This window comes from Gavia stellata, chromosome 5 (genome assembly GCF_030936135.1).
Source record: "Gavia stellata isolate bGavSte3 chromosome 5, bGavSte3.hap2, whole genome shotgun sequence".
NCBI lineage: Eukaryota > Metazoa > Chordata > Aves > Gaviiformes > Gaviidae > Gavia > Gavia stellata.
In genome coordinates, this window is record NC_082598.1 from 141,204 (window position 1) to 153,864 (window position 12,661).

At 65.8% G+C, this 12,661-nt stretch overlaps 1 protein-coding gene across 2 annotated transcripts; it reads left to right on the forward strand.

The window, feature by feature from the left end:
• The first annotated feature begins 381 nt into the window (after positions 1 to 381).
• Positions 382 to 12,008, forward strand: LOXL3 (lysyl oxidase like 3). Of its 2 annotated transcripts, XM_059817450.1 has the most exons (15): positions 382 to 691; positions 1,382 to 1,545; positions 2,224 to 2,435; positions 2,975 to 3,028; positions 5,689 to 5,748; positions 5,998 to 6,217; positions 6,532 to 6,712; positions 7,044 to 7,198; positions 8,080 to 8,253; positions 8,854 to 9,016; positions 9,356 to 9,599; positions 10,144 to 10,259; positions 10,398 to 10,534; positions 11,043 to 11,154; positions 11,424 to 12,008. In XM_059817450.1, exons 1-15 carry the CDS (start codon positions 382 to 384, stop codon positions 11,495 to 11,497), a joined length of 2,376 nt encoding a protein of 791 aa, XP_059673433.1. In that variant the 3' UTR covers positions 11,498 to 12,008. The 2 variants fall into 2 exon arrangements, with proteins under 2 accessions (XP_059673433.1, XP_059673434.1); XM_059817451.1 differs by lacking the exon at positions 2,975 to 3,028.
• Positions 12,009 to 12,661: the final 653 nt, after the last annotated feature.

Here is a 12,661-nt window from a genome sequence, read left to right on the forward strand (position 1 = left end):
GGGCTTTCCCCGGGCCCTGGTCCTGTTCCAGCTCCCTCTGCTCTGGCAGCCGATCCCCCTCCTTTCCGGCTGACTCTCCCGGGGGTGACGCACACCCCTTTGCCTGTCTGCCGTCACTGCGCTTTGGCGCAGGAGATGCGACCCGGCGGCGCAGTGGGATTTCAGTAGCAGCCGTTCGCGGAGGGGTGCGAGGTGCCGCGGAGGCGCTGGGCAGAGCCCTGGTTCCGGCAGCGCTGGGGGTGCAGGGCTGGTGCTGAGCGGAGCTGCGTGTGAGCAGGGGATTTAACCAGCACAGGTCTGGACCAGGGGAGCTGGTGTTTCAGCACAGCTAGTCTATCCCGCGTACCCTGACCCTTTCTGCCCTTGCAGAGCCAAGCTGCCATGGGAAGCTGCAGCACGTGGGCATGGCAGGAGCTGCTGGTGCTGCTGAGCAGCGTGTGGCTGTGGGTGGGCAGCGCCCAGCCCACCGCCCCGGGCCCCACGCACAGCCCCGGACCCCAGCTGAAGTTTCGCCTGGCTGGCTACCCACGCAAGCACAACGAGGGCCGTGTCGAGGTCTTCTACAATGATGAGTGGGGCACCATCTGTGACGATGACTTCACGCTGGCCAACGCGCATGTGCTGTGCCGGCACCTCGGCTTTGTGGCTGCCACTGGCTGGGCCCACAGCGCCAAGTACGGCAAAGGCGTCGGTAAGAGAGGGGTGGTGGGCGCAGCCCCCCATACTACACGGGCTGGGGCCAGGCTGGCTGGGGCTGCACATCAGCCCGCTGCCGTGGGGTGGAGTGCATGCCACAGCAGGTTTGCATGCGCTGGTGGTGGGACGGGGGGGCAGAGGCAGGCAGGTCTTGTGGTTGCTGCGTACCCAGCAGTCTGTGTGTGGGCACTTGCGCATGTATGCACGTGGAAAGCGGGCTAGGGAACTCTGCATGTTTGTGCGTGAGCTGCTGTGCATGTATCCAAGGCATAGAGCGGTTGCAGGCATGCACTGCAGCAACAGGGCTGCGCGTGCCCCTGGGCGGTGTAGGGGGGCTGCAGGTCCGGGCTGGTGTGGGCATATGGTGCAGAGGTGTAGCAGGCTCTGCTGCAGGTGAGATGCTGTACAGACCCTGGGGCGCACGTTACATGGGGCTTTATGTCTGCCAGAGCAGCCCCTTGGGGCGATGAAAACTCCCCATCTGCCGATCCCCCACTCAGGGCTTTACTCTTGGCATTTTGCCGCCTCACCTTTGTGCCGAGGGAGGGCTGCCCCCAGCCCAACATCCACACTCTTGCTGTACGGCTGTGTGGTCCCTGGCTACGCTCCATGGGCACCTTCCCTGCTCCTGGGGGATGCTGTGTGGGCTTGCCCCCCCCCCACCCCTGGCCCCGGTGTTTGGCAGGGCGGATCTGGCTGGACAACGTGAATTGTGCCGGAGGCGAGAAGAGCATTGGGGACTGCAAACACCGGGGCTGGGGGAACAGCGACTGCAGCCATGAGGAAGATGCGGGTGTCATCTGCAAGGATGAGCGCATCCCAGGCTTCAAGGACTCCAACATCATTGAGGTGAGGGGCAGAGCCAGCTGCTGGGAGCCGTGCTGTGGGGCAGAGCCAGCTGCTGGGAGCCGTGCTGTGGGGCAGAGCCAGCTGCTGGGAGCCATGCTGTGGGGCAGAGCCAGCTGCTGGGAGCCATGCTGTGGGGCAGCCCTGCCATGGGGCAGGCCAGCCTGACCTCAGTCCTCCCTGAATAGTTGGGAGGCAGCTTCCCCACCGCACACTGGCAGGCTCCCCTGTGCAGGACCAGGGGGCCCTGTCGGTGCCTTCCCTCAGCCCTAGCACACGGGCTGTCCCCATCTCCCCATGGGGAGGGGAGCGTGCTACCCCACTGCCCTGGCTCCCTGGACCCGCAGTGCCCCTGAGTCGCGTGAGCATGTATTTCCCTGGGGTGCACCGAGGATCCCGAGGTGATGGGATGGCAGCGCTGGCTCTCCTGGCTGCGCTCCCAGGAGATGCACCCGGGGGGCCAGGGGGATGTGGGGCACTGGCTGCACAGGATGGAATTAGGTCCTTGGCTGCCCAGGACCATCGGATGTGGCGTGCAGGGATGCAGGACCTGCCCGCCGAGGGACTGGGGATCCCATCCCCTGCGGGTGCCTGCATCCTTGGGGCATCCCTGGGAGAGGGCTGGCAGGGAGCCGGGGCAGCGGGGTGCAGTGCAAGCCTGGGCTGACCTGTGCCCTGCAGACCGAGCAGAGCCATGTGGAGGAGGTCCGCCTGCGGCCGGTGGTGTCCGGGGCCCGGAGGCAGCTGCCGGTGACAGAGGGCATCGTGGAGGTGCGCTACAAGGACGGCTGGGCACAGATCTGCGACGAGGGCTGGGACAGCCAGAACAGCCGTGTTGTCTGCGGCATGATGGGCTTCCCTGCTGAGAAGAAGGTCAACAGGAACTTCTACAAGTGAGTGAAGCTGGCAGGGAGCCCGCGGACCTGAGGTGTCAGAGCAGAGCTGGGGGCACAGGGCTGGGGCAGAGGTGGGGACGGTGCCAGGGACACGGGGCAGTGCTGGGGGGGCAGCAGGGGGACATGCTGTTGGGCGTTGTGGCTCCCCAGCATCCCTCCCATCCCTGCTGCTCACTTGTCCTAGCCCCAGCTGGCCATATGGGCACTCGCTAACCAAGCCGGGGGGCCATGGCATGGCTGGGGGGCCATGGCCGCCCACCTACCCCAGCACTACTGCAGAGGCCGCTCCAAGGGGGCGGCTTTTGATCCCTGGCAGTGGTACACCTCCACATTTCCCTCTGGCGCGGAGTGCAGGGGTCCACGCCCCAAGAGGAGGTTTGCGGCCGAGCCAGGCGGGGATGCTCCAGCAGCACCATGGCCTGAGCGAGGTGGCCCGGGGGTGTGGGCACGGACGCTCTACCCCCAGCGTGGTGCCTAGCACGGCGCCCGGTGCTGCATGTGCCCCTGACCGGGCAGCCGCAGTGTTGCTCCTGCAGGCGGTTGAAGCGTGCGGCCAGGACGAAGGGCCGGAGCCTGAGGCCAGGCAGCAGGTAAGGGGCCGGGGCGCCCCATCTGCTGAGCCCTTGGCAGAGCTGGGCTGTCCGGCTCCACCGGTCTCAGCCGTCAGAACAGATCCTGGCGCAAATGGATCCGGACGGAGGAGACCGAGGGCCCGGGCTGTGCTGGGCAGGCAGGACGAACCCCACCCCGGTGGGACCTGCCTGTGCGTGCCGGGGTCCCCCATCCCCCGTGAGAGACAATCTTTCTCCCAGGCCGGCCGTGCCGTAGGCAGAGCCGCCCCCATCCCGTGCACCAGGCAGGAGTCCTGGCACAGGGATTGGGGTCTGCAGCACCACTTTGGGCAGGATCCCCTGGGAGGCGCAGAGAGGGCTGTGGCATCCTGTGCTGTGGTCCCACAGGGACCGGGAGGCCTTGGAGCGGAGCCGTCTCTCCCGGTGGATGGGGAGGAAGGGCTGTGGAAATGGGCTGCTTTCTGCAGAAAGCAGCAGTGGGGAAGCTGGGAAGGCTGCGCACCCCCCCATTCCCCGCAGGGTGGGCTGGCGCGGGCAGGAGAGCCCTTGCTCGGCAGTGCTGGTCACCAGGGTGATGGGCACAGCAGTGCTAGCAGTGCTGGGCACCGGTGTGATGGGCACGGTGTGGCAGGTCTTGTCCCACGTGCTGCATCTGCCAGGATCTCTCGCACCCTCTGTCTACTCGCTCTTGCTGCCTTTCTGCCAGTCCCAAGGGATAGTCTGGCTGCCCTTTCCCTCTGACCCTGAACCCTGCTGTTGGATTTGGTGGTGGGTGCAGCGAGCCAGAGCCCATCCTCTCTGGGCTGTGGCATGGCACCTCTCGCCTGAGCCACTGCCACGTGGAGACGTTGCTCTGCCCCCAGCACACGACCTTGCCCTGGTCCCACCACCTTCCCTGGTGCTGAAGGTGCCCCACACTCTGGACCCATCCTGAGCTCTTCGTTGTGACACTTCCCAGCTTTGTGTCCCCAACAGGTGTCCTCACCAGCTCCTGCAGCCGTGCCTGCGCTGGTGATGGAAATCCAGACGAGCTCAGCCCGTGGGGTCTCCTCAAACTCCCACCCACAGGTCCTGCTCACTGCAACATGCCATTATTTGTCTGGTTTGGTGCTGACCGCCCCTTTGCCCATGAGCAGGGATTTCCCCTGCAGCACTGGGTAAAATGCTTTGTGAAGTCCATGAAGCTGCGGTCTGCTCCCTTCCCTCTGCCCAGAGCAGCAGCTGTCTCCTGAAAGCCATGAGCTGGTTTGCCGGGGCTGATCAATTTGGGGCTGCGTGGCTGCAGTCATACGTGGGGTCACAGGTTAATCCAGGCTGGAAGGGACCCTGGGGAGTCCTGGTCCGACCTCGCGCGTGGAGCAGGGCCAGCTGTGGGTCAGCCCAGGACTTCATCCAGTTGGCTTTTGAAAACCTCCAAGGGTGGAGATCCCACAGCCTTGTGGCCTCTGCTCCAATGCTGAACAGCCCTCATGGGGAAAAAGTTTTCCTTACACCGGGTCTGAACCTTGCATTGCCAATCATCACGCCTGTTTTGTCTCGTGCTCTTCCCTCCCACGGCTGGGAGAGCCGGGCTCTGGCTCCCTGACAGCCCCTTGCAGGTGCAGGTCAGCTGCTGCCAGAGCCCCCTGAAGTCTTCTCAGCCCCAGGCTGGAGCAGCCCCGTGCCCCTGCCTCTCCTCCAGCCCCGATGTCTTGGTGGCTGTCCCCAGGGCTCGCACTGCTTAGCTGATGTCTTTCTTGTACTGGGGACCCAGAACCACGAGCAGGATTGAGATGTGGTTTCATGAGTGCGAATGGGCACCGATGTCCTCCGGCCGGCCAGTTGAATCCCGGTTCCTGGCGGCCCTGTCCTGTGTCCCAAGGCTCGCTGGGCTGTGTGGGATGACACAAACTTGCTGCCGGCCAGCAGGGTCAGTTGCCAGGCTTGGTTTTTCCTTGTCCCTGGGGAAGTGTCGGTCCCCTGCCCTGTTTTGGGGCACTCTGCTCTTCACTCCTTGTGGTCCCTGGGGTTTTGGCCCTGCTTGGCATCTTCCTCCCCAAGTGAAGCATAGCATTTGAGCGTGTTGGGACCGTACCTACATCACGTGTGCGCCGGGCCCGGGGCAGCCTCCTCTTCCCTGCATCACTCAGCGTGTGCCCAGGGAGCTCCCTTCGCTGGGAGTGGGTCCTTGCAAGCCTGCAGCAAGTCTCACCGTGCCCCGTGGCACTGGGGAGAGCGCCCACCGCCTGTGCCGCTTGCTTGGTGCTGTGCGTGCTGGGCGTCCTGCTCCCCTTGGAGCACGACGCAGTGACGTTGTTTGGTGTCTGGACGAGGACGTGGGCACACCTCACTTGTACCTGACAGATCAAATTGCTGCCACTGGTGTTTGATCTTCTGCTGTGTGACAAGGCAGCACGGGATGTTGCTGCATCCGGCACTGTTTCCTGGTGGGATGTGGGCAGGAAACTGCATCATTGCTGCGGAGGGCAGTTGTGTCAAGTTGCTGGCAGCAGATGATGCCGTTGCACCCATGCGTGACACAAAGGGGACGTGCATGAGTCTCCCTGGGTGGGGGGGCAACGTGCCCAGCTCAGTCTTCAGTGAAAGCCGGGGCAGGCTGCGCTCCCTGTGTCTCTGCAGCCGGCGGAGGTGACAGCCTGAGCCCCCGGGCTCCTTGATGGTTGTTTTCTGTTTTCCAGGCTGGCCTCCAAATCTCAGCCTAAACAAAAGCGCAGGGAGGACGTAAGGTCCAAGAAGAGGTAAATGGCTCCAGTGGAGACCCTGAGTGCCAGGAGCCCTACTCGGTTCTGCCGGAGCCGTGCGTGTCCCTGTGCTGCCGGGGACGTGGGGCAGTCAGCTGGCGAGGGACGGGCGCCCTGCGGACACAGCGCGTCTCTCCCTGGGGGATGCCGCAAGGGGCACAGACAGCGAGCGTAGCCGCAGGCAGGGTGGCTGTCGACACCTCCGCTGCCGGCTGGCCGTGTCTCAGGGCTCCTCTCTCCTTGCAGGCTCTTCACGGAGCGGCAGCAGCTCAACTACCGCCTGCACTCTGTCTCCTGCACAGGGACGGAGGTGCATCTCTCCATGTGCGCCTTCGAGTTCTACCGGGGCAACGCCTCGGCCGCCTGCGGGGCCGGCATGCCCGCTGTCGTCAGCTGCGTGCCTGGGCCCCTCTTCACCCCTGGCAATGCCCACAAGAAGAAGCAACGCCAACAGCAGCAGGGCCAGGTGAGCCCTGTGGGGAGGGGGCCGAGTCCTGCGGGGGCCCACAGCTGGCCACTGCCCCACTGCAGGGCTCTGTCCCCCCCGGGCTGCACCCGAGAGCGGGTGTGTGGGTCCCTGGGTGACCAACTCATGGAGCAGGAGGTGGGGACGGTATCCTGTCCCTGCACATCCCAGGAGTCATGGCCAGCAACCTCTGTGTCACACTTTGTGCCACACCGTGCCGTGCCATGCTGTGCTGCACTGTGCCGCAGCACGCCATTCAGCACCGCACCGTACCGTGCTGTCCCATACCATGGCCTGACCCCGCTCCCCTGCAGCCACGGATCCGGCTGAAGGGTGGTGCGAAGGTCGGCGAGGGCCGCGTCGAAGTGCTCAAGAGCAGCGAGTGGGGCACCATCTGTGACGACCGCTGGAACCTGCTGTCAGCCAGCGTGGTGTGTCGTGAGCTGGGCTTTGGTAGCGCCAAGGAGGCGCTCACCGGGGCACGCATGGGCCAAGGTGAGGGTGCCGGGGTGGAGGGGCCAGGCATCGCCCGCCTGGGCCTGCAGACGAGGCACTTGTCCAGGCGCAGGGCTCTGCTGGGCTGGGGGGAGCCACGGCCAGGCTCGTCCGGTGGCGCCTGGCTGCCGGTTACAGGCAGTGCAGGGCTGCCCCGACCATCCTGTGAACCGTGGCCACTCGACCGTGCTGCCCCGGGCAGCAGCCGCGGGGGCCAGGGGTGCGCCGGGCTCCCTCGATGCATGCCGGGGATCAAGGGCAGCCATGGGGACAGGATGGCCACGGCTGTCCCTGTGTCACTCGGCCCTGAGCCCGGCTATCCCCTCGGCAGGGACGGGGCCCATCCACATGAACGAGGTGCAGTGCCTGGGCACCGAGAAGTCCCTCTGGAGCTGCCCCTTCAAGAACATCACACAGGAGGACTGCAAGCACACGGAGGATGCGGCCGTCCGCTGCAACATCCCCTACATGGGCTACGAGAACCTGGTGCGCACTGCGGGGGGCTGCCAGCATCCGTGGGGCCACGGTGCCGGGCAGCTCCCGGCATCGGGGCCCCTGGAGCGGGGTGCTGGGGGAGGGCGCATGGGACCCGCTGTAGGATGGCCCATCATCTCTGCTCCTCTGCACCCCATCACACCCCACGCATTTCCCCCGGTCTGGGGCAAGGGCTGCCGTGGGGGCCTTGGGGATTTTGCGGGTGGGAGTCCCAAGCTGCGCCCGTGAGGAGAGGGGTGGAAGGGAGGGCACGGGGGTCTCTGGGCGCCCTGTGGTGCCCTGCGGTGTGGGGTGGTGTGGGGCACCTGCTCCCTGCTGCTCTCCCTGCTGCCAGCCCGTGCCAGCTCCCCAGCAAAAGCACCAGAAAAAAAAATCGCTGTGGGCCAACCAAGAGAGATTTTTTTTTTTTTAATGGATGATGAAATGAGCAAATGGAGCCGTGTGTTCCTGTTTGCCCTGGCCTCTCATTTCATCCACCTGGGGCTTTTTAATCATGTTTAAAGCTCTCATACCTCATTTCTGAAGTGAGAATGCCATTTCAAAATGAACCATTTTCCCTGCTTTGCTTAGACAATTCCCAAATTCACGAGCAATTTCTTGGCGCGAAACCTTGCCATTTTTTTGTGAATTCCCTGCTGACCAAAGCTGTGCCTGGCTCCGCTCAGCCCCTGGCTGCCACCTCCCCGCATACCCCAAAGCTCCTGGCCCCGGGCCCGTCCGGGTGCCGCAGCACAGCCCTGGCTGTGCCGGGGACGGGACAGCTGCCGCCGCTGCGGGACGGGTGCTGGGGAGGACTGTCCTGTGGGACACGGCCCCCAGAGCGGGAGCATCACTTGTGATGACGATGATGCTGCCACTGCCTCTCTCCGCAGATTCGGCTGAGTGGGGGCCGGAGCCGCTTCGAGGGGCGGGTCGAAGTGGCGGTGGGGGCTGGCGACGGGGACCAGCCCCGCTGGGGTCTGGTCTGTGGCGAAGGCTGGGGTACGCTGGAGGCGATGGTGGCCTGTCGCCAGCTGGGTCTGGGATTCGCTAACCACGGCTTACAAGTAGGTGCCAGCGCCAGCTTGGCCAGGGCAGCGAGCCGCCACCACCACTGCTCCGTGGGGACAGGGAGAGGGATGGGACGGGGACGGGGTGGGAGGCAGCATGGCGCAGGGTGCCTGCTCACGGCCCCAGGGCTTCCCCGCAGATCCGCCTAGCCGGCGGGAGGACGGCGTTTGAGGGCCGCGTGGAGGTGAAGCGAGGCAGTAAGTGGGGCATGGTGTGCAGCGATGGCTGGACCACCAAGGAGGCAATGGTGGCCTGTCGCCAGCTCGGCCTCGGCTACTCCCTGCACGCAGTGACGGTAGGTGCCGGCAGGGAGGGCCCCGGTGACACCCCGGTGAGCAGAGGCACCGGCGCTTCTCAGACGGCTGTGGGGCTGTACGAGGGCAAAGGGACGTGGCCGCTCCCTGCCACGGGACGGGACCCTTGTGGGCAGCCTGGGCACGTGGGCAGGGCTGCGCCGTGGTGGGGCGCTGGCTGCAGCCTGGGCACGTGGGCAGGGCTGCGCCGTGGCGGGGCGCTGGCTGCAGCCTGGGCACGTGTGAGCTGGGGCACCCCCGGCAGCCAGCCCTGCCGCCCAGCCTGTTTCGCCCCCTCCCCAGGAGACGTGGTACTGGGATGCCAGCAACGTGACAGAGATGGTGCTGAGCGGGGTGAAGTGTGCCGGCCATGAGATGTCCCTCAGCCACTGCCAGCACCATGGCACCAGCCTGAACTGCAGGAACACGGGCACGCGCTTCGCCGCAGGCGTCATCTGCTCCGAGAGTGAGTGGTGATGGGGTCTGGGGGGGGGTGGGTCTGGGGGCAATGGGGTCTCCAGGCAGTGGGGTCTGCGGGCAGCGGGCTCTGCAGGCGATGGTGCTGTGGGGCCAGGGGCTGCAGATAAAGGGGCTGGGAGCAATGGGGCTGCAGGCAATGGCGTTTGCAGATGACGGGACTGCAGGGTCAGCCTGTGCCCAGCCGATGGGGAGGGCACGCGTTCCCCCGGCTGGCTCAGCCCTGCCTGCGCTGGGTGCTCGCCCCGTCCCTGCCACTCGCCCCGTCCCTGCTGCCCGCCGAGCAGCGGGGTGGCGGTCTGTCCCTGAGCAGCTGCCTGCTCCCCAGCCGCCTCCGACCTACTGCTGCACGCCCCGCTGGTGCAGGAGACGGCGTACATTGAGGACCGGCCGCTGCACATGCTGTACTGCGCCGCCGAGGAGAACTGCCTCTCCAGCTCGGCCCGCCTGGCCAACTGGCCCTATGGGCACCGTCGCCTGCTCCGCTTCTCCTCCCAGATCCACAACAACGGCCGCGCGGACTTCCGCCCCAAGGCCGGCCGGCACTCCTGGGTCTGGCACGAGTGCCACCGGTGCGTGTGCAGCACGGGCAGGGACAGGCATGCCGGCAGGCGAACAGTCTGGGCCGGGGGGGCAGGGTGAGGAGAGGGCGATGCTGCTGCTGCGGTGGGCCGGGCGAGGGTGACGCCAGGTGAGGGTGGCGCTGGGTGAGGCAGCTTCTGCTCCCCAGGGTCCAATTCTGCCTGCTTTGGCTCAGGGCTGTCCCTGGATGAGCAGTGTTGGGGCTGGGGGGCAGGGATGGGGCTGCAGGCTGTGCCCTGCAGCTGAGCCCCCCCCCCTTCCCGGCTTGCCTGGGCCATCTGGTTGGGGACAGCTGTGTCCCCTCCCAGGGCAGGACTGAGTTCTGCCCAACCTTGCAGCACTGCGGCCTCAGAGCAGTGGCTGTGGGGACCCTCCCCAACAGCGAGGGGCCGGGCAGGCAGCGGGTGACCTGCAGCAGAGCAGGGCGAGTCTCCTGTCTGCTCCGTGGGTCTCCTCCTCCGCCCCAAGCATCCCCTGAGCTCCCCGGCATCCGGGCACTGGTGCAGCCAGGGTGCTGTGGGCTCCGTCTTGCAGGCACTACCACAGCATGGATATCTTCACCCACTACGACATCCTGACCCCCAACGGCACCAAGGTGGCAGAGGGACACAAGGCCAGCTTCTGCCTCGAGGACACCGAGTGTGAGGAAGGTGGGCGCCGTCAGGCTTTGCGGCACTGCCCCCGCCCATCCCCAGCCATGGCATGCGCTGGGGCCAGGCTGGGGGCCGACACGGGGGCTGCGCAGAGGGCTGCAGCACGGACGAGCTGTGCTCTCCTCCTGCCTGCAGACGTGGCCAAGCGGTACGAGTGTGCCAACTTTGGGGAGCAGGGCATCACTGTGGGCTGCTGGGACCTGTACCGGCACGACATCGACTGCCAGTGGATCGACATCACTGATGTCAAGCCAGGCAACTACATCCTGCAGGTGCTGCAGCTGAGCCACCCCCAGCCCCTCTTGCAACCCTCCCGCATGCACCCCCACCCTCTGCCTCTGCACCCCCAGCTCTCCATGCGCCCCAGCCACCCAGCCCTCTCTCCCCTGCTCTCTGAGCAGGGCGGAGCGCAGCGGGACTGATGGGGTGTGTGACGGTGTGGGACGCTGCCTGTCCTCCTGCCCGGAGATGTGCAGGTGTCGTGCAGGAATTGCTCAGGCATGCTTCAGCCCGGGTTTTCATGCTCTGAGCAACACTGCTCGTGGGCACATGGTGCACAGTGACAGGGCCACCCCACCACTGTAGCAGCCACTGGCTCCTTGGAGCCCTCCAGCCCTCCACACCCCCACTGCAGCTGGGGAGACAAGTCCTGCCGGGGCTGGGGGCCGTGCCACGGGCAGCAGCTCCGCTAAGGGCAGGAAGGCCAAGCTGACATGGTGCCGGGCTGCAGCACTGCCAGGTGGGCAGGGAGCTGTGAGCCTCACTGTCAGTGCCCCACAGGTTGTGATCAACCCCAACTTCGAGGTGGCAGAGAGCGACTTCACCAACAACGCCATGAAATGCAACTGCAAGTACGATGGGCACCGCATCTGGGTGCACAGCTGCCACATCGGTAACAGCCCTGGGACGCGGCACGGGGGGGGTGAGGGCACACCGGGGCAGGGGTGTCCTGGCAGGAATGGCCCAGGAGGAGGGCAATGAGGGGGCTGCAGGAAGCAGTGGGGCTGGGGGCAGGCTGTGGGGCTTGTGGCAGGATGGCCAGGCTGGCACAGGGAGGCAGGGGCTGGGGTCGTGGGGGCAGCTGCGGTGGGAGCATAGGTGCTGGCGGGGCAGGCGATACGCAGTGCCAGAGCCAACAGCTCTTGCCCTCTGCCTGCCCAGGTGATGCGCTCAGCGAGGAGGCCAACAAGCGGTTTGAGCAGTACCCAGGTCAGCTCAACAACCAGATCTCCTAGGGCCCCAGCCCCTGGGGAGACGGGCATCTCCCTCCTCGCCCTGCACAGGTGGGAGGAAGCTGCTGGGGGGCCGGCAGGGAGGCCTCGTGCCCGGCACTGCCACCACCGTGCCCTGCTGGGGACTACCCAGGACTCTCACCGTCACCAGCTGCCCTTCCCCACCTCGGAGGGCTGGTGCTGGAGGCACTGCACACCTGCACCTCCCAGCCTGGGGCCACCACCCCAACCACTGGCCAGAAGACTCTGCGCCCACGTTCCCTGGGCTGTGGCACGTGGGTACGGTCCAGGAGGTCCTGTACCCCCCTCACCGTGTGCCCCTCTGCTCCCAGTTCCTGCCGTCCCAGCTGCACCCCACCTCCTGCTCCCCCATTCTGCCCTGGTTCCTCTCACCCCCACAGCCCTCGCCAGCGCTCTGCCCTTAGCAGGGCCCAGGACCCACCACCCATGCAGGGAGTCGCACCCCTGCATAGCACCGGCAGAGCCCCAGGGAGCCCCTTCTGCCCTGGGGATGGTGTGGCTGCCCCTGCCCTGGCAGCATTGCCTCCAGCTGCCCGGCAGTGGCTCCCACACCCCTCTCTTAGTTGTAATTTTATTTTCTCTATAAAGTTGTCAGTTCTATTTCCCTAACGGCTGCTGGCTTTTCTCTGGGGTGGGACGAGGAGCCCGGCAGGACTGGGAGGCACAGCATGGCTCACGCTGCAGAGCTGGCTGGCACGCTCTGGCACAGAGAGAGCATGGGAGCTGCCCCCGCTGTCCCCTGCACCCACCTCCAACACCCACATGGAGCAAGGAAGCTCCCCCCTGCCCACACAGCCCTGGCTGGACGAGGACCAGTCCCACACCAGTTCCCCCTCACCTGCCTGCACCACCCTCAGCCAGTGTTGGGCTAGAGAAAGATGGTACCGGTCCTTCTGCGAGAAGCCCATGTGGGCGAGAGGAAGGGACCAGCAGGAGCCCAAGCGTAGCTGCCCTGGCCCGAAGCAGCCCCACAGCACTGCACCCGAAGGAACAGATGGGGACACCCTGGCGCAGCAAGGATGTGGTGAAGTGCTGGTTCCCCCACACCAGATGCAATGCAAATATTATTGAGCAGAAATCCCACCGTGGGGCTGTGACTCACGAGGATTGCAGTCTCGCAGCAGAGATGGGCTGCCTCAACTGGCA

What these genes read in the sequence shown, in the direction of transcription:
- LOXL3 (XM_059817450.1), top strand. Translation starts at nt 382, where the DNA reads ATGGGAAGCTGCAGCACGTGGGCATGGCAGGAGCTGCTGGTGCTGCTG. An exon ending in AGCCTGAGGCCAGGCAGCAG is followed by an intron (nt 3,029 to 5,688) that starts GTAAGGGGCCGG and finishes TCTGTTTTCCAG; the next exon opens with GCTGGCCTCCAAATCTCAGC. An exon ending in GACGTAAGGTCCAAGAAGAG is followed by an intron (nt 5,749 to 5,997) that starts GTAAATGGCTCC and finishes CTCTCCTTGCAG; the next exon opens with GCTCTTCACGGAGCGGCAGC.